The sequence below is a fragment of the Crocodylus siamensis genome, chromosome 2, assembly GCF_052110815.1.
Source record: "Crocodylus siamensis isolate JL-2025a chromosome 2, ASM5211081v1, whole genome shotgun sequence".
Lineage (NCBI taxonomy): Eukaryota > Metazoa > Chordata > Crocodylia > Crocodylidae > Crocodylus > Crocodylus siamensis.
This window is the reverse complement of record NC_143396.1, coordinates 264,708,234-264,728,458: the sequence shown is the minus strand read 5'-3', so window position 1 is coordinate 264,728,458 and position 20,225 is coordinate 264,708,234. Positions and strand designations below refer to the sequence as shown.

At 40.5% G+C, this 20,225-nt stretch overlaps 1 protein-coding gene across 2 annotated transcripts in view; it reads left to right on the top strand.

The window, feature by feature from the left end:
* Nucleotides 1-19,610, top strand: part of EFCAB11 (EF-hand calcium binding domain 11) — a 162,425-nt gene extending 142,815 nt beyond the window's left edge. For both annotated transcript variants that reach the window (XM_090033888.1, XM_090033886.1), the window contains one exon: nucleotides 3,977-19,610. In XM_090033888.1, coding sequence (XP_089890014.1) covers nucleotides 3,977-4,035 — 59 coding nt within the window. In that variant the 3' untranslated portion in view covers nucleotides 4,036-19,610. The remainder of the gene's footprint in view (nucleotides 1-3,976) is intronic.
* Nucleotides 19,611-20,225: the final 615 nt, after the last annotated feature.

Below are 20,225 nucleotides of genomic sequence, written 5' to 3'. Positions count from 1 at the left end.
ATTGCACTGAGAACTGCTGTTGCTATTTAAATTAAATCTATGACCTGCTGATTTCAATGTTAAGACTCTCACAGATTTCAGCAGACCGGATTTTAAATTTCGTAGTTTCATAGTTAGTAGGGTCAGACGGGACCTGAGCAGATCATCAAGTCTGACCCCCCTGCCATGGCAGGAAAGAGTACTGGGGTCAAACAACCCCAGCAAGGTGTCTTCCTCTTAAAGACCCCCAGGGTAGGACCCAGCACCACTTCTCTTGGAAGTTGGTTCCAGATCCTAGCTGCCCTGACAGTGAAGTAGCGCCTCGTGATGTCTAGTCCGTATCTATCCTCTGCCAGCTTGTGACCATTATTTCTAGTCACTCCTGGTAGTGCTCAGGGGAACAGGGACCCTCCCAGTGCCTGCAGGTCCCCTCTGACTAGTTTGTAACAGGCCACTAGATCCCCCCTGAGCCTTCTCTTGTGGAGGCTGAACAGGTTCCGGTCCCGTAGCCTCTCCTCATAGGGCCTGCCCTGCTGCCCCCGATCATGCGAGTGGCCCTCCTCTGGACCCTCTCCAAGTTGTCGACATCCCTCTTGAAGTGCAGTGCCCAGACCTGGACGCAGTACTCCAGCTGCGGCCTGACCAGTGCCGCATACAGGGGGAGGATCACCACCTTGGACCTGCCTGAGATGCATCTGTGGATGCATAGCAAGGTACGGTTGGCCTTCCCTGACTGCATCCCCACACTGCCAGCCCATGTTCATCATGGCATCACTGATGACTCGAAGATCCTTTTCTGCCTCTGCACTGATGAGAAGGGAGTTCCCCAGCCTGTAGGTATGCTGCTGGTTTTTCCTCCCCAGGTTCATCAATACTTAATTCTAAAATGTATATCCTGAATTGTAAAATGTGTATCCATTAAACACTAAATTTTAAAATGTATATCTATTTTCCATATTATAAGCTATGTTTACCATATTATAAGGGTGATCTATAGTCCTTATTCCGAGACTTTGTATTCACATTAGGTTCAAAATGATCCAGATCAGCCTGTGTAAGTGATCTGCCATGATCCCTATTATTCTGTCAATTATTTGTTTTATCTGCAATATTTTACCAACAGTGATTTTATATTTTCTTCCCAATATATTAAACACATTGGACCTGGAATCAGTCATGCACTACCCACAAAATTTCCCCTTCAGGATGCTAGATCTAACAGTTAACCAATCTTTATTCCATTAAATATCTACTAGATTGACTTTTGTATACTGCTAATATTTTTTAAATTGGAATGTCATGCAGGACTAAGTCATTTGCTTTACACAAGTCATTGTGTTAACCAAACTTGTAAGCAATTTTAAAAAATGATATCAGGTTTGACAGGACATATTTTCTCTAAAACCATGTTGACTGATTTCATTTACACTACTGTTATTTAATACTGTATCTTCTCATATACCTCACTCCTCTTGTTTTAGGAGGCAGAATATTGTGGGGGAAGAGAGATTTTTCTAGTGTATGGCCTAATGCTGGCTCTTTTGTAGAGAGATTGTGATGTAAAGTTGCTGCTGCTGCTTCTTAGCCAGCAAGCAGCAGGGGCAGAGTCCAGTGTTAACCCTTTCACAATTTGGCAGTGGTTTTTGGGTGCTTAGCCAAAAGCTACTAGCAATTCAGTAATGGCTGTGAAAGGGTAGAACTGAACTTTACCCTGCTACTTCATGGTTGAGAGAAGAGCAGCAGCCCTTTTGCAACACAGCTTCTCCATGCTTCTACTCCTCCATTCCTCTCTTCCAGCAAAGAAAATCAGGTCCTCCCCACCCTTTTAAGACACAACCACCCAATTTTGAAGGACTGATTTTGGGGAGAAAGGTACATGTGCTATATTAGTGAATGTGGTAATTTACTTGTTAACTTCACTGAGATAAATTGGAATAAGTTTGCACCCTTCAGTGCAAACTGGAATATGATCAGACTAAGACACTGTTCTGTAAATTTACATTTGGCAGTTTTTCTTTCTAAGTATGTGGAAAAGTTATAAATGTATAGTGTGAAACTACAAATCAAATTTTGCAAAGCCTTTGAAACCACCAAATGATTATGACAGTTAACCACCAAGGACAAGTTTAGTACTGTTTAATATTGGCTGTAAGAGTGTTAAGAAAGATTGTTGTATGTACCAACCTCTCTCTTTCAGCTCACCTAGATCCTGGGTATAGACAGATACAGTATAACCATAGTATGGGTACCAAATTGTACAGGAGCTGTTACAGTACATCTTTTACTTCCTCATAATTTGGTAAGGAAAGAAGTGTAGCAAGCTGCTCCAATGTTCACCTGTTTCATTCAGGGTCAAAGGTAGAACAGTTTAACTAACTTGTAACATCATAGGATCATGCAGACATAACAGTGGACATGTCTACCTACACGAGATGGTAACTGCGCAGTAGCATCACTAAAAAGGCGTTTGCTGGTGCTACTGCACAGTAACTCTGGTATTGCAGTTATTTAGTATTTGATTATATAAGTACTAAATACATGCACAGTAACTACTGCACAGTAGCGTCATGTGTAGACCTGCCCAGTTAAACTATAACAGCTACCACATTCAGCCAAATCTCAGCTTCCCTTCTTCTTTTTAAGTGGTTAAAATGTATGTTCATCCATATCTCCTGTTTTGATTTATCTGAAGTATTATGTAAAAACAGGAGTGGACCTTTTGTTAATTAACATTCTCTTCTAGTAAAAACTGCCAGTGATATACAGGCATACCTCGGAGATATTGCGGGTTCAGTTCCAGACCACTGCAATAAAGCGAATATCGCAATAAAGCGAGTCACACAAATTTTTTGGTTTCCCAGTGCATATAAAAGTTGTGTTTACACTATACTGTAGTCTATTAAGAGTGCAATAGCATTATGTCTAAAAAAACAATGTACATACCTTAATTAAAAAATACTTTATTGCTAAAAAATGCTAACCATCATCTGAGCCTTCAGCGAGTTGTAATCTTTTTGCTGGTGGACGGTCTTGCCTCGATGTTGATGGCTGCTGACTGATCAGGGTGGTGGTTGCTGAAGGTTGGGGTGGCTGTGGCAATTTCTTAAAATAAGACAACAATGAAGTTTGCCGCATCGATTGACTCTTCCTTTCACGAAAGATTTCTCCGTAGCATGCAATGCTGTTTGATAGCATTTTACCCACAGTAGAACTTCTTTCAAAAGATCACCATAACAAATATAATAATAATGAAAAAGTTTAAAACATTGCGAGAATTACCAAAATGTGACACAGAGACACGAAGTGAGCAAATACTGTTGGAAAAATGGCGCCGATAGACTTGCTCAATGCAGGGTTGCCACAAACCTTCAATTTGTAAAAAAACCGCAATATCTGCGAAGCACAATAAAGCAAAGCGCAATAAAATGAGGTATGCCTGTATATATATATGTGTCTGTCTATCTATCTAGACAGAGATCTCAATATATAGGGATAATTAGAGAAGTTTAATTAGATAGACACTTGCAGTGCAGTAAGGACAATGGTGGATCAGCAGCATACTATGTCACAATAATATGAGGCAATGGGGACTACTGAGTAGACCACAGGACTGAAAGGGTGGAGACTGGATTCTGTTTCCAGGTCTTTTCACCAATCCTGAGCAATCTCACCTTTCTGTAATTCAGCTTTCTCTTTTGTTAAATGAGGATAATTATACTTGTCTTTTTCAAAAGTTCTTTTTGAAATTCAAAGATCCAAAATAATTTTTGAGATCCTTGTATGAAATGTACTATAGAATGCAAAGGCTTTTGGGTTTGGGTTTGTTTGGAGGTTTTTGGGTTTTATTATTAGATTGGTATGGATTTCTCATGGGATTACACTTGGACTATTGAGTTTTTCTAGAAGATTATTGGGAAGTTTTTATAATACAAAATATAATTTCTGTTTAATGTAATACCTTTTATGAGTTGGATAATGAATATATTTTCTCTTGCAGGGAAGTTGATCAAGATTCTGATGGTCATGTCAGCTTCAAAGAGTTTGAATCTGCAATGAACTATGGACAAGATGAAGTATCACCTCTGCACTTTGCCTAGTCTATTTTCTGGTGAAAAGACAAAGCAAAAACTTCAGATCTCAAGACAGTTTAAAAAAATCAGTGGAACTTCATTTGTTCCATGAGCATTTTAAAAAAATCTGACTATAAATGGCAACTTTGAAGAACTGCCTTTGAAGCTCTTCTTTTGACAAGTAGGATGTATTACTGTAATTTACATATATGCATATGTGTGGAATATTTACAGTATTTGGAATCTAACTTGTTCCTCAACTTATTCTCCTTGGCAACTTGAATTATGTACCTTTTCTTTTTGGATCTATAGATGAAAAGACAGAGATTTTTGTTTCAAGTCACTTTGTATTTGATTTCTTAGCTTTTTCAACAGTATTTCACTAACAGACCCAAATGTCTTATACTCCTTTATAAAGATTTTGCCTAAGACTAACAAGTAAAAACTACAGATGATAAAACCAGTTCTTTTTAAACCCAGGTTCAACTCTTCCCACTGCTCCTGCTGTCTGGGTCTCTGGGTTATTCCTCCCTCCTCCAGCTTCTGCTTCCTGCCCCTACCCCTGGGGTAGGACAGGGAAGTCCACAGGGGATTTGGGAGCCTGGAGCCCACACAGAGGTCAAGGGGAAGCCTGTGCTGCCCACGCAGCATGCAGCCCAACAGGGGCCACAGCCTGCTTGAGGTGCAGCTCCTAGTCACTCAGAAATTGGACAATTCTATTTTAAATGGTCAGTTTACATGTTTTGCATATAAACACATTGCCTTTTTAATATAATATCACACATTTTTTTTCTGTGCAAGATTGTTCATTGGTCAGTTAAACATGATTACATTCCAAAGCATCACAGTTTAAAAAATAGGAATTGAATATGTATTATTTAATAAGCATTAAAAAAAACCCACTTAAACATTTTTCAAATTGAATCAATTCTTTTTGAGATTAAAAGAAATTTCTAAAATGTGTTCATAAGGCCTGAATATGGCTTGCCAAAAAAGTTACTTATCCAAATCTTCAGTTGATTTCAGTGAACACTTTGGCAAGATAGGTGCATTTCCTAAAACATGATGGGCTAAAACATAAGATAAAGTATGTCCTGGCTTCCACAGGCATGTGCTCATACACATTCTCCTAGCCAGTAGATAATGATGGAGGCGCATTTTATGAGATTCCCAGTTCTTTTAGCTTCAGACATGGCCATCCAAGCTACACAAGGGCTATCATAAATCCTTTGCATCTTATTCTTTATATGACAATTTAGCTTCCACTGTTTTCATGTTACCTTCCTTACAGATATTAGGAAATTTGATTCTGGATGTTGTAGCTAAGTTATGAAGTCTATTTTGTTGCCCCAATCTCTGCCTACATGTCAGCTTTTAGATAGTTAACTATTTGGAGATCAGACTTCTCTTCCTGAGTGTTAGGGAAGTACCTAGAACACAGTGGGTGCATCTACACGAGATGCTTTACAAGGAGATTAGAGCTAGTTACTGCGCTGTAAATTTTACCATCTACACACGCAAACACTTACTGCACAGTAATTTGCTCTAATCCTGAGTAAATACGCTACCTGTAAATGCAAGTAGCAAACTTATTTGGGAGTAATTACTGTGCAGTACGGCACATGTAGACAGCCAACTGGGAGCAAATGTGTTCCCGGTCAGCTGGGCAGCAGAGGACAGGAAATTGCTCCCTGCCCGCAGCCTGCTGCTGGGGCTGGTTTCACCACCAGATCTCAAGTGGGGACAAGGTCTCCCTGCCCTAGCAACAGGGAGCTCCCAGCCCCTGCTCCACAACCACGAAACAGGGGCTGAGAGATTCTTATCTCCAGGCCTCAGGTCCATGACCTTGGAGCCCAGCCTGGGAAATAAGAATCTCCCAGCAGACAGCTCCCATAGGTAGGGAGCTATGTCCCAGGCTGTGCCAAGACACAGCTGCCAGCTGGCCCCATGCTCCCTGGCAGCCCCTAGTATAGCACCCAGGGCCTGTGAGGGTGGGAGCAGACTGCTGCCATGAGCAACACATTTGCTCCTGCTCCCCTACATGTATAGGTGCCTGCCTGTGTAGAGTAATGATTCTAAATTACTCTAGAGTAAACCCTTCCCATGGCATCTGCATGTACAGAGGTGCCCAGAGGTACTACTGTAAATAAGTATAAGATTCAACTGCAAGATGAGAGTAGATGCCAGTTCCACACTGGGATAGGAGACAGGTCTCCAGATGTTTCATAGCTTAAGGTTAAAGGAAATACCTCCTTTCATTTATAACATCTGCAGGAAGCACAGAGATGACTAGGCTTGGCTTAATTTATATACATCATTCATTTCTGACAGTGCTTTGTCTGAGTATATGCAAATAGATATTTTATATACAGTAACCAAACGTGTCTTTGTGTGATTCATGCAATCCATTAACTAAAGAAGTTTCATCACTCAAATTACATTGTTTACCCACTCACAGTGAAAGAGAACTAGGGTTAAATTTGAAGGTCACATTAGCTTTTCCTCTACTATTTGAACTGTGGTTGTAAAGTGATGGAATAACACATAGACAGATGGGTTTTTTCTGTTGTTAGGTTATTTTAGGGGTTTTTTTATATAGTGTTACCAATGACAAACCACTTGAACAGAACTGCACATAGTATCTGGCACAAGAAGAAACTTCTTGTGGCAGCTTTAGGAAAATAAAAAGATCTAGAAAATGATGGCTTGGAGAACATAGAAGGTTTCATTTTTTAAGAACTCACCTGAAAATATTCATAAAATATCTCCAGAGATTGACTGGCTCATGGGAAAGATAATGAGATATAGAGCCTTTCAGTTTTAGTTCACCGTTTATAAGTCATCCCAGGCAGGTAGTGACCAGACATTGTTATCATAAGATCATTATTCAACAGCCTAATTAAAATGAAATGGGAGATTCCATTTCCAGTACATATGTAAATAAACCATATTTTAGGTGCTAACTAACAATAACATTGACAGTCTCTACAGAGGTGCAAAAGGTTGATTCATCCTGTGTCAGTTAGACTTGGCTGGGATGGTTTAGTCAGGGATGATCCTCCTTAAGCAGGCAGTTGGACTAGATGATCTCATGAAATCCCAGCCCTACTTTCCTATGATCTTCCCATGTAGACAATCCCTCCAAGCCTTGGCACATTAACACAACAACACATGAATGTTTATAGTGTCACTGTTTGTGTGTACCTGGTTTGGAGATAGATTTTGGGTGCAGACAGAAGTGCAGCTCCCAGCTATACCTCAGAATGAGTTACAACATTACCCCAGACCTAACAGAAGTTCACTTTTGATTCCAGGGGAGGGGGGATGTAGCTGGGGCCGGGAGCCTGCAGCCAGGTTCCCATAGCAATAGCCAGGCTGTCTGCCAGTGCTTCCTGTTTTCAGAATGGGAAGGGGAAAAGGCAGTGGAGCAAGCTTGTTCTCGGGGCTCCCCAAACTGTGCTGGAGGGTGGAGTGGTTGAATTGGAGTCCCTCCCTCTCCCTTTGGAGCTCCAGTACGCTCACCCCACCCCCTGGGGGGCTGAAACCCCCCCAGAGTGGACTCCCTCTGCTCCCTTTCCCCCTTCCCATTCTGAAAACAAACAGGCTGGGAGCTTTGCAGACACAAGTTACAGAAGATACTACATTTTGAAACATCTTTATCTGATAGTTCATGTAATGAGGGGTCAGATTTTCACCCAATCAGACATTTTTTAAGCTGCTTGCAGCCGTGCACTTGTGTTTGGTCACAGCTATAAACTGCTTTCTGTGGCCAGATCAGGTGAAAATTGTCACCTCTATCTGCACCTAATAATTCTTCATGATGGCTAGTCCCAATACCTTTTGTGAACACAAAGTATATATAATATTATTAATAATTTTCTATTAACTTGGGACAATGTTTGATATTTAGGAAGTATTCCTCTGCAAAAAGTATTAATACTTAAGAAACTGTTGGCTCTGTTTTGCTCAATCTTTCTTGTAAGTCTGAATATTACTATACATTTAAATATTTGGTGGTGTTTGCAGTACCTAAGTGTTATACCATATCTGTTCAAGATTATAGTAGAGGCCAAGATCTTGATGCATTTTTCCCCTTTAAGAAATGCTCAGGCATTCCAGAGAGAAGAAAGTTCTCAATTTCTTTTGGCACTGAAAAAGAGAAAGTACTGTCATAAAGAACTTTATTTGTGCAGACATCCCATTCACAATCCTTTTAGCAAAACTCAAGAAAACACCATAAATATACATGAACTTGGATATTAGGGGTAGAATTTCCCATAGAAGTTTGTAGCACAAGTTTGATTTCCAGATTCATAGAGCTTTACTCAGTAATCCACAGCTGTGGATAGGCATTATATTTGAAGTGCTGAACACACCCTTTTACCACTGCAAATAGTGAATATAGGGTGACCATATGGGACAATGTGATATCTGGGACATGCTGCCCTCCTACCCTCAAGTCAGTGGTGCTGTTGCAGGCACAAGCAGGGATAGGATGGTGTAGTACTGCTCTGATATTACTATTCAGGCACTTAACGGCGTCAATGGCCCATTACCAACCCATTGTTCTTTACTTTACAGGTGTTAACAGTCATCTCCCCTTTTTCAAGATCATTCCACTATTCAAGTTAAACTATTTTAGGGCAATTTTGCTGTTTACTAGGGCTTCCTGTTTCACAGCTCGTGCTACACTGTCTCCCTGCCTCATGCCTGACACCCAGAACACTTTTTTTAATTTTCACCAGCTGGCTGGGACCAGCCTCCAAAATCCAGGACTGTCCTGGGACATTAGTGTTGTCCTTTTAGCAACTTATTTCTTTTTTCAAGGAAAGCCTGTGTCCTGAGAATCCTTCTTCCTTGCTCACCCAGGAACAACACCCCCCATTCCTCACACCAAGTACTCAAAGTTAACTGAAAGAGGCATGGAGATGTCATGCCAGGTCATGGGCACCTGGGTAGTAGCTCCAGCTCCAGCAGCAGTAGGGTGGGCTGGGTTGAAAACAGCCTGCTGGCAGGCCATAGCCTCAAACTTGGGACCTTGGCCTGACAGCATGGCTGCTCATTTTGGATGGTTTTAGCTTTTCTGGGTGAGGGCTTACGGGGCTGGTTATATGTCAAGCAGCATTCTTAATATATCAAATGCTGCCATTAACTACCTGATATAAACGTTATATGGTTATTTTGGCAGAAGAGTTTTTCTTTTGCTCTCTGGGGCTTCTATCATTTGCTATAGAACTGGTAAAATGTAGAGTGGGAGTCAGGATCAAGGCCAAAACTGGCAAGGGAGCCAGGGCTGAAGCAGGAGCTGGGAAAAGGGCAGATACTAAAGCTGAAGTGGTTATCAGACACTCTAGAAGCAAATTGAGGATATATCCAGAGCTGAATTTGGAGGCATCAGGGACAGAACTGGAGCCAGAGTCAGGAGCTATGGGAACTGAGCAAGCCCTGGAGCTAGAGCCCGAGTCTAAGTGAGCATCAAGAACAGAAGAGGAACTGGAGCCAGAACTGAACCAAGCAGAGGCAGCAAGAATGGAGCTGGAGCCAGAGTCAGAACAGGCCTCTGGTGCCTCAGGGACAAGGCTGGAATGGACTACAGGCTTCACCTCAACACTTTCAGGGTTATTGCCGATGGCCTGGTCCAGAGGGAATTAAACAAGTTGTCTAGGAGGAAACTTAACCTCTCCAGCAAAGGTCAAGCCCAATTCAAAGGAGAAAGGAGACTGATTATCACAGCCACTGTCACCTTGACAGAGAGGTAGATCTGAGGGGCATGGAGTAAACAAGCAGTAGCACTGGTGTAGAAACCCCACAAACTTCCCAGGGCTACCATCAAAGGGTTCACACAGAGGTGCCTCTGGCTCACAGGCAGTCTGAAAGGCAGGTGCTAAGCAGGAATGATGGGCAGCAATCTGGGCCTTCAGGGTTTCCCTCCCTTGCTGAGGGGTTTTCATCTCTGCTAATACTTCAGTGTTTTGCTAAAACAAACTCAGCAGGCAGCCATTACAGCCTCTAGGGAAAGGCCCAGTGGTTGAGGCACCCCATCATGGGGAATGAGGCTGCTCTTCAGCAGTTACATTCTGGGGAAAACTGAAGCCAAGCTGTAAGGACTGGGCCATGAGCAGTCTTGCCTAATGGGAAAGGGCAGGAGCCAAAACACAGGCTAAGTCAAGGATCAGAAATCAGTGACCAAGTTATCAGACCCAAAGGGAAATCCAGGGGCAGTCCAAATCACAAGCCCAGCCAGGGTTCAGGAGCCAGAAGCTGGTGCCAAAGTCAGGGTGATCCAGGAGACAGAGCTGAAATTAGGCTGAACCAAGAATGAGAGACCAAGTTACTGGATCCAAGGGGAGTATCCAAAAACAAACGAGCAAACAAGCCCCCCAAAAAACAAAGTCAAAAATCAGAGAATCAAAAACTCTTACTGGAGCAGACCTTCAAAACTGTTGGCTGGCTTGCTATCTGCTGCCACAGGTGGAAGTAACTGGGGAGGCTCCCAGCAGCCAATCAGGAAGCCCTAACAGTGGCCAGCTGGATCATTAAGTGGGGTAGGGCTGCCACTTAGAGCCCCAGGCAAGTGTTGTCAACTGAGCAATTAGCCCAGGCTGGACTGCCTGTCACAGCCCTGATGCTGTGACTCCATAAACCCTGTTTTATGTTATGATTCCAGACTAATATGTGGTCCAGCTGTTTCTTCATCTGAGGAAAGACTTTGTCTTGGGTAGTTTCTGTGGCTTCTTCAGTGGATATACTGTACAATGAAGGATATCTGCTCAGGTGCTGTATCAGCCTAGTATATAAAAGTCAATCAGAGACAGAAGTAAGTATTTATAAAAAAGTGGTCTTGAATTTCAGGCTTCTCTAAAAATCCCATACTGGATCCCTCAAATTCTCATTGAAATTAAGAAAAAGGTGCAATTAACATGATAGTGTAGTACTTAAGCTCTTTATCCCGGTCCACAATTTTGACAAACTTGTTCTAATGCAAATAGTATTAATATGTTGGTGAACATTTTGCTTATTTTAACATTGATTTTGCTAACTAAAAAGAGAAGTTTTGAGAACATAAAAGACAATGTCTGGTGAAGTAACTTGTATAAAGAAACCACCTAAAAAGTAGGCTTTTTATGCTGAGTTCAGGTATTGATATACCTGAGGTGCTCTACAGAAAATCTGTACTATTAACTAATTACACAACATCTATTTTAATTAAATAAAGAAGAAAATAATTCTTCAGTGACTAATCTTTCTTGGAAGAGTCAAATGTGACACATCCTAGGGAATCATGGAATATTCAATGATTATTATAGTAGCACTGAAGCATTGTAGCCATGGTGGTCCAGGAATTGTATGAGGAAAAGGCTTTTTTGTGATATTTTTATTGGTCAGCTGAAGACTTGAGAATATAACAACATAAAAACTGCTGTTTACTCAGTTAACGTAGGTACATCTTCTTCAGTATCCTGTGTCACACAGTGACTGGGTGTAGGTGCTGAAAGAGAGAGTGAACAGGGGACAATCAGGGTTTTTTCCATCTGTTCCTCTACCACTTGCATCCTACAGCTTTTAGGGTCTAGGAAATCTCTTTAAGGGTGCCATGCAATGTCATCCAATATTAGTCCTCTTAGGTGTGTAAATACCTGCATGTGATCTACAAAATAAACCCAGAGGCCATGACCAGATGAATGCGGCTGTGTGATATACGGTGCTGCACATACCACATGTTCCACTGTTCTCTGTGCTACAAGGGAAAAGTTCAGAGGGTTATTTGACCCCTGGATATGGTCAAAAAAACTTGCAGGGAAAAAAAATGGAGCAGCACACGCAGCAGCAGGCAAGCGGCAGTGCATGAGACAGGCTCTGCATGGCAGAATCGCTGCTGCTGCAGCCCTGGGGATGCCCAGCATCCCAGTAAGGCTGCTGGGGCCAACCCCACTTGGGGTAACTTGCCACATGCCAGAGCACATGTGGCATAGGCATTCCTCAAGGACAACTAGCAATGGCACAAGGTGTGCCACCGCTAGTTGTCTCCAGAGACCCAAATGTTAACTCGTGTCTGGATGCAGCCAGATATTTCAAATAGGAATCCAGAGTGTCAAAACTATTCTGGAACCTGTTGTGGTCTCAGCTGTATGCAACAAATTAACTTGATTATTTTTCTGCACTTCAAAAACAAGTGAAAATGATGAGCTGGCATTTTCCAAAGGGAGCTTTGAGTCTAAAAAGATTGAGAACCACTGCTATAGGTGCTAACAGCCTTTGGGATAACTAATGCAAATCCCCAGTATTGAATGATGCAGGTAATAAATAACTCATCCATGCCACTGGACAAGCAGCATAGCAACTGCTCTAACTTCGTTCAAAAGATGTAAAAAGAGAAGGAACTTGAAACTATGAAAATGATAGGTCTTACCACACAAACAGCAGAACCATCCCAGAACCTGCAGGTATAAGACTGACCACAAGAAACTGGCCATGCAGGAGGGCCTGAAATGCCAGGGACCCTATGAGGAAGTTAAGTGACCACCCAGTAAACAAGACACATACATAAACTATTTTAAGACATCTAGCTAAGTAACAAGTCACTGAATAATTCTCTCATTGCTCCTGAGAAAACAAGACTGCAAGAGTTTACTGAAGTTGGATTTACAGAAGCAATCACAGTGTATTGCAAGGAACTGCAAACCAAAGACCAGCCTGAAAAGAGAGAATTGTGCAATTCCTCCTCCCCCTCCAAGAAATGTGAGATCTAAGAGAGATACTTTTGAGGTTACTACTGTGGGGTTCAAGTGCACTTAACTCAGGAACTGAAACAACAACTAGGAAAAATTGTTCCTTATTAGTGATCATGATCTGAGAGTGCTAAATAAGAGTGGTAAAAATGCTATCATAAAAGCATGATATTATTAACATGCAAAAGAGAGCAGATGTGTCAATTAAAGGGCATATGTTTAAAAGTATTTAGGTGCCTACTCAGAGAGGTGAATGGGATTTCTGAAAATGCCAAGGCACCTAATTCCAAAGGAAGTTAGGTTCCTACATTTTCTTTGGCATCTATCTGTAGCATAAGCATCTAAATAACTTAAATCTGACCCTAAATGTTAAGGTCTACCAAAGGCAGAATTCTAAGACTCTCAGACATGCACTCAATAGATTTTGTCTATCTCATAGGACTCTGAAGTGACCAAAGGTTCATATACTTGATCCAACAAGGCAATCTGAATCTGTATGCACTGCCATAATTTGGATGCATTATGATCAGAAGCAAATTACTCCAGAGAGATTGTCTCTGTTCACAGCAATCCATGAGAACAGCTGCAGATTTCTAAACTTAGCAAATCACCTAAATTTATTAGAGATAAACTGGGCTTAAGAGGAGTGAGTCATCATAGTTAAAAAAAAAATCAGTGCTTTAATACCAAAACTTATTAGGTACCCTTGACACAAGCCAGTTAGAAACTGTAGTTAAATCATTGCCCTGATTATAATATTATGTTTGCAATTAAAGTAAAAAAAAAGAGTAAGCTACAGCTGTGTGATATATCCAAACAGATCAGGAAGAGAGAGAGAGAATTCTTTCAATTCACATATGTATGCAAATGTGTGTTCTGTTAGCTACTGATCTAAACTGCACCGCTTACAGAAAACCACATCACTTAGATCCTTTCACCTTGGGCTTTTTGAATGCCTGTACCTAGCCTTCAATTCTGTCTTGAGTCACTATTTTTCAAGACATGTTCCCCATCCTGTATTTCTATATTCTTCATGCTGTATTCCCCATGGCCTATATTCTTTTTCTCATACACAAGCAACCTTGTATTTCGCTATTTTAAAAGGCATGATGCATGTTGTTTGCTTCTACCAAGCTTAATGAAGCAATCCAAATTATTTTGTAAAAATGACCTGTTTTCTGCATTATTTACTGTTCCATCAATCTTTGTGTCATCTACAACTTTTTAAGCATTGATCATATTTATCTCCAATAACTAATACAATTATTAAATAGACCGATCTTTACAAGACCCTGTAAGAAATGCATACATTCAGTGAAGATTCTCCATTAAAAATTACATTTTGAGATCTGTCATTTAGACAGCTTTTAATCTTTTTAATATATGCTACATTGATTTTTATCTCATAGCTGTTAAATCAGAATATTGTGTCGTACAAAGTCAAATGCACTAGAGAAGTCTAAGTATGTTATATCAGAGTTACCTTTATCTATTAAACTTATAATTTCCTGAGAGACTGGTATCAAGTTTATTTCACAAGACTTATTTTCTACAAAATCATGTTGATTGGCATTAAGTACAATACCATGCTTGGATTCTTTATTGACTAAGACATGTATTATTCTTGTGTGAATACATGAGCTCCAGTTCTTATTTATGTTCATTTTACTTCTCTCTGCCACTGTAAAGGAATTTTAAAATTAACCTAATTGTTATTTATGCTCTTTTAAAGGAATACTTGCACTGCTGGAGTGGTGTAAAATGGCAATAACATGGATAAAAAAATAGAACTCATGTTTACACAGTGTTTTTAATCCAAATGAAGATTGGGGATGTAGAGTATTTTATGTGTGTAACCCATAAGCATGCAGTCTATTATTAGTTATTACTTACTTGTATTTGTAGTAATGCCTGGGAGCCCAGGACTATATTGTGCTTGGTGCTGTGCAGAGGTGTAACAAAAGAGATTATCTCTGCCTGAAAAAGCTTGTATTCTAAGGAGCACAAAACAAAAACAAAAACAAGACATACATTTAAAACTTACCCTGTTCAAGCAATTTACCAAAATTATTTGGACATTAAGCACTGAGTGGAAGTCAATGTAAGAAATAAAGGCTTTATGAACAAGCATCACAGCTGGCATAACTGGCACTTCTGATGTCTCAGCAGAATGCTGGCAATTTGAAGAGATTGAAGAGTAATCTCTCCTCTGATCTGAGAAATGGGATCGCTAGGTCAATGGGCACATCTACACGAGACCCTTAACTGAGCAGTAGACCAATTTACTGTGCAGTAAGCATCACTGTCTATACATATAGGCTTCAGCCAACTCCAGACTGCACATGCAGACTTCCCCCACAGCCCAGTTCCAGCCCCACAACTCTTTCCCAGCCCCATGTCCTGATCAGGTGAGGCATAGGGTTTGGAAATAGCTGAGGGGGAGGGACCTGTCCAAACCCCCTGCCCTGATACACCAGGGGGCAGTTAGCAGTCCACTCCCAAGTTGCTCACTGCTTGCTGCCCCACCGATGGGCTAGCTCCCTAGCAACCCCAGCTGAGCAGGGATTCGCCATCCAGCTGGGGGCTTACAGCTAGGTGCCTCACAGGCAGCTCAGGGCAGAGGACTGGGACCTCCCTTTCCCACAAAGCACTTTCCCAACCCCATGTCTCAATCACCCAATCAGGGCACAGCTGTTGTGGAGAGGATTCTTCTCATCCCTTGCCCTATCACCCAATCAGGACAGGGGGCTCAGAAGGATCTCCAGGGGAGGGGACTCTTCTCAGCCCCATACCCCAATCACCCAACTGGGGAAATGGCTGTGGGGAAAGGGTGCATCCCAGAGCTGGCTGGGACTTGCCCCAGATGGAGACAGGTCCTGGCCTACTGCAGGGATGCCCCACTGGGTGCAGAGCTTGTCCCCATGTGCATGGGATGGGAGTGCTCTGCAGCAGCAGCTCTTCTACCCCCTGCACATCAGATGCCCTTCCAATATGTATGGTGCCAAGAGACAGCTGTCTCCTGGCCCCATGCTTCTTGCCAGCTCCTGGGCTAGCACTCAAGGTGAGCCTAGACCCCCACCTGCACCCCCAGGTGCTGCAGAGGGGCAGAGCAGGGTGGTGCAAAGCAAATCTGCTCCCAAGAAAGAACGTGTGGATGTGCTGCTCAATAGGCTTACTGTACAGTATTTCAAATTAATTGCACATGTAGACATGCCCAATGACAAGGCAATGCCATGAACTACATCTTCATAGGTTTGTATGAATGTCTTCATAGTTAGGGTTAGAGGAATGTCTTCATAGTCTTACCTGTTTCCTTTTCCTACAACTTTAACTTTTCATCAGGGAAGTCATTGGCTGGTTTTGAACTAGGAATCAATCTGATATAGAGATAAATTAACTTTTGACTAATTAAAAAATAGACAAAATTGAAACTTGTGCTGATAGTGTTATGTCCTAAAGATAAGCTCTTAAACAGTTTATCAGATGTTAATGGTACTGGTGAAAACATAACAAAGGATCTTATCAAAACTTAATAAAGATTCTATTCTTTGTATAACAGGCGTGAAAAGGATAAGAAATAAAGTAGGAAACTATAGATGAGAGAATTTCACTGGAATTGAATTGGAAAATAACTTTAGGGATGTGCTTGAGGAACTGTGGGACATGCATCATCCAATTAAAGTGTGGTTATCTTCCAAAAGGGGTTGTGATAAAATGGAATCTTCCTGTTTATCACATTTTCTTCCTATATTCAGTCATAGTTGTTTCCTTTAATGACAAAAATAAGCTTGTTTTCCTCTTCTGTTTTTTGATTATTGTGTGAGGAAGCATGATTTATTAGAAAGAGCACTGTATATCAAGAGAATCTAATTCTGTTTCTAGATCTGCCATTGACCTGCTAGGTGACTTCAAACAAGTCCGTTCACCTTCTTGTCTTCACTGTTTTCCCTTCAACCCTGTATCTCTCTTGATAATAGTTCTCTTAGACTATCATCTCTTAGTTTATCTCTTTAACTCTCTACTGTTCAGAACAGGGAGTCTCTTACTATGTTTTGTACAGTGCCTAGCATGAGGAGAACATAATCATAGATGGGGGTCTCTGGGCAGTAGTAATGCTAATTGATTTTACAAATTTTTAATCAGTTCTATCTAGTGCAAATCAAGCAGTGACACCTAGGACTTATATGAGGGGAAAGGTGAGATTTTTCAAAAGTGTCTGTATGATTCATCAGTACTAGTCCCATGGACTTTTGCAAAGCTTTATGTTGCTAAATTGCTTGGGATAAGTCTACATTGTGAAATACAATGTAATGTAGAACTATCCAAGCTAGCTTTTAAAGAGCTAGCTCAGCTATCGGAGTCAGTCTAACTATGGTAATGCTAAACTCTGTGTAGGCTCATTTACTGTGCAATGAAGGAGATGTGGCTACACATCTTCCAGTTTTTGAACTAGCTTTAAAGCTAGCTTGGGTTTCTCTACACTAAACTCTTTATGCACTTTTGAATGACCCTTCTATAATCTAAAAACAATGGGATTGAACGGAGGTGGATAATGTTTTTGTCTACAAAACCTTTATTTCTTACATGTATACTGCATAAAAAAATACTATATCTTGTGTGTCAGTGCCCAGCTTTAGTTTGCAAAAATATCTTTTACTTGGAAACTCTCTTTCTCTCTTTCCTTTAACATTAGGCAACTCCTTGTTAGCATAATAGGCAGTATCCCTGTCTGTCATGTGTGAGACTGGAGCTTGATTCTCTGATGGGGAGACTCATGCTTCCTTTTGGGGATGACAGTGACTAACAAGGCAATTGGACTTTTGATTTTTTCCAGTTTCAGTATACTTGGAAACTAAGTACAGTTCATTAAAATTCATTGACATACATGAAACTACACAAAGCCATTTTTACAGTCACCATACTTTAAAGTGTCACACTGTTACTGCTTACTAAAGCTAACTATATACAATGTTAGCTTTTACACATTATGCCTTGCCAGAATTATCTTAACATTTACAAGTTTGTGGTTTTGCATGCTGTATTATTTATGTTTCATTAATGAATGGACACTGATCTATCATCAATTCCAGAAAGACACAAAAGCCAGTGGCAGGACTTTTTAACCTCCCTCAGTATTAAATCACTGAGCTCAGAGTAGCTATTCTTAAGCAATAAAACTTAAAAACCTGACTTGAACATGATATTACTGTGGAACAAGAAATCATCCACAGACTGATGGTGTTAATTATGGTCTCGGCAAGGACTCTAGAGCCTTATCCTACTACCTGGACAGGTTGTCTTACAAGAAAGCCGACTTGTGCCACAGCTTTTCCCAGTCCAGCTGCTCCACACTCCTGCTGGAAACAGGCCGGCAAGACACTTCCATCTGCCCTGCATCTCTGTTTCTGGGAGATTCCAAGCAGGGTTAGACCAGGAAATGCTGCAGCATGAGCAGGCTCTCCTCCCTGCTCTAGGGTTATTTGTAGGATCTCTTCTCCACTGGACCATGCCATATTTGTACCTACTTGCTCAAGTGCAGTCTAGATGAAATATAAGATGCTTTGCTTAATAATAATTTTAAAAGCTATTTGGCCCTATCAAAATCATAGATACGTCAATCAAATTCTTACTTAATGTCATTTACCTTTAGTTTTTGTAAGAAACATATGAAAATGAACATATTCTGAAAACCTTTGTAAAAATGTATGTTTGATAATAAATTCATTCTCCATGCCAGACTGAGCAAAAACTGAAAAAAACAAAACAAAAAAAAACCATATTAGGTTTTCAGGAAGCTATCCTGTTGTTTTAAACTTGAACAAAGATAAACTTTTCTTTGAACATGGATTTGCAAAAGTAAAATGTAAACCACTTGTAGCAAAACTGTAAAACTGGTTCAGCCCACTTCCTATTGACACCCATGAGGGTGGGATCAATGTTACCCCTCAAAAATATGAGACTAGTGCAATAACAGTGAAAGAAATCCCAAGAGCCATGTATTTTTGTAACAGAGCTGACACTTTACAAAGGATAACACAGAGCAATTACATTTCTGTCAGACCTCCCTGAAATGCTCTACATGCCACAATGGAGTAGAAATTTTCTGTCAAAGATCAGCTAAAGTCTTTTAATTTGACTTTTCCTACTTTAGCCCAATACAAAGACAAGAATAATTGGGTAACATTCATATACAGTTGTAACTGGACACTTTGTCAGGCATGTTTTTAACTGAAAAATTCTTATCTCTAACATCTTTACTAATATACTATCATTTTATCCAGAGGATATGATCAGGTTGATCTTTAACCTTAATCATTCTTCACTCTGGCCCATGTCTGAGATGAGAAAACTGGTGTTTCATAAAAATTCTCTAGGGTATGTGTGTATATTTGGGGATGTTTCTTATTAATTACTTTTCCATTTATCTACCTGGTAGTGTCCCTTTTAAATATAGATTACAGTCATTTCGAATGTGTGCAAAGTGATAAGGGAGGTGACTAGAAGCTCATTATTAATTTGCTAGTTTTATCTTTGGGAAATTAACATGCTGGCAAGCAATTTAATTGGGCTTTTTTTGTTAATTCTCATGATGATGCCTGAGTTTTGCCTTTTGGGATTGCAGATAGAAACCAGCATCTGGTGTTTGAGGATTCTAGGGATTTGCACCATATTATGTGTAATATCTCTACTGTAAATAAACAAAATGAATAATTAAGTGAATAACAAGGTGTCCTGAATGAAGACTTTTCTGACAATATCAGTAGAAAAATCGAAAGCATTTTTTGCACTCCTGCAGTGTGTTCTCTGTTGTGCATCTTGAGTGTGTCATTGCTCGTATGGTAATTAGCAAGACAATTTTCCAAGTAGAAGCCAGAAATACCATTAATCAAGGTTGTCAGATACAAATGAGGAGCCTTCCACTCCTTAATACAGCATTTGCTTACAGTAAGAAGTGGAAAATGTAAGAATGGTAGCATTAATTTTTGAGCCATGGTTTTCTTATATTAAAAGAGGCATAAAAGAAAGTTGCATTGGAAGTGTGATATGCTCCATGCTGATATGAGATAGAATATGTTAAAATGCCTTACTATATAGATGCCTCGATTCTTTCAGTTTTCATGTCACAAAGACAGTCCAGAAGGTTAATATTCCCCGCTAGCTAGAGAATGCTTTATATATTACCTGACATTGTGTGACACTGGGTATTTCGACAGTTTCTCCATTTTACCTGAAAGAATGTCACACTTTCTTTCTGAAAAAAATAACAGTTTAATATTCTTAGTCATAACATTTTCTCAGCTGCAGAGCTGAAGCTGCCATGTTATCATCAACACATCCAGAATACCTAGACCTGGTATCATGTTTGAGAATGCGTTCTGTCATAAATATGCAAAGGATAGCAGGTGACCCCCTATTAAGAGCAGGATTTTGCAATTAATCCTAATAA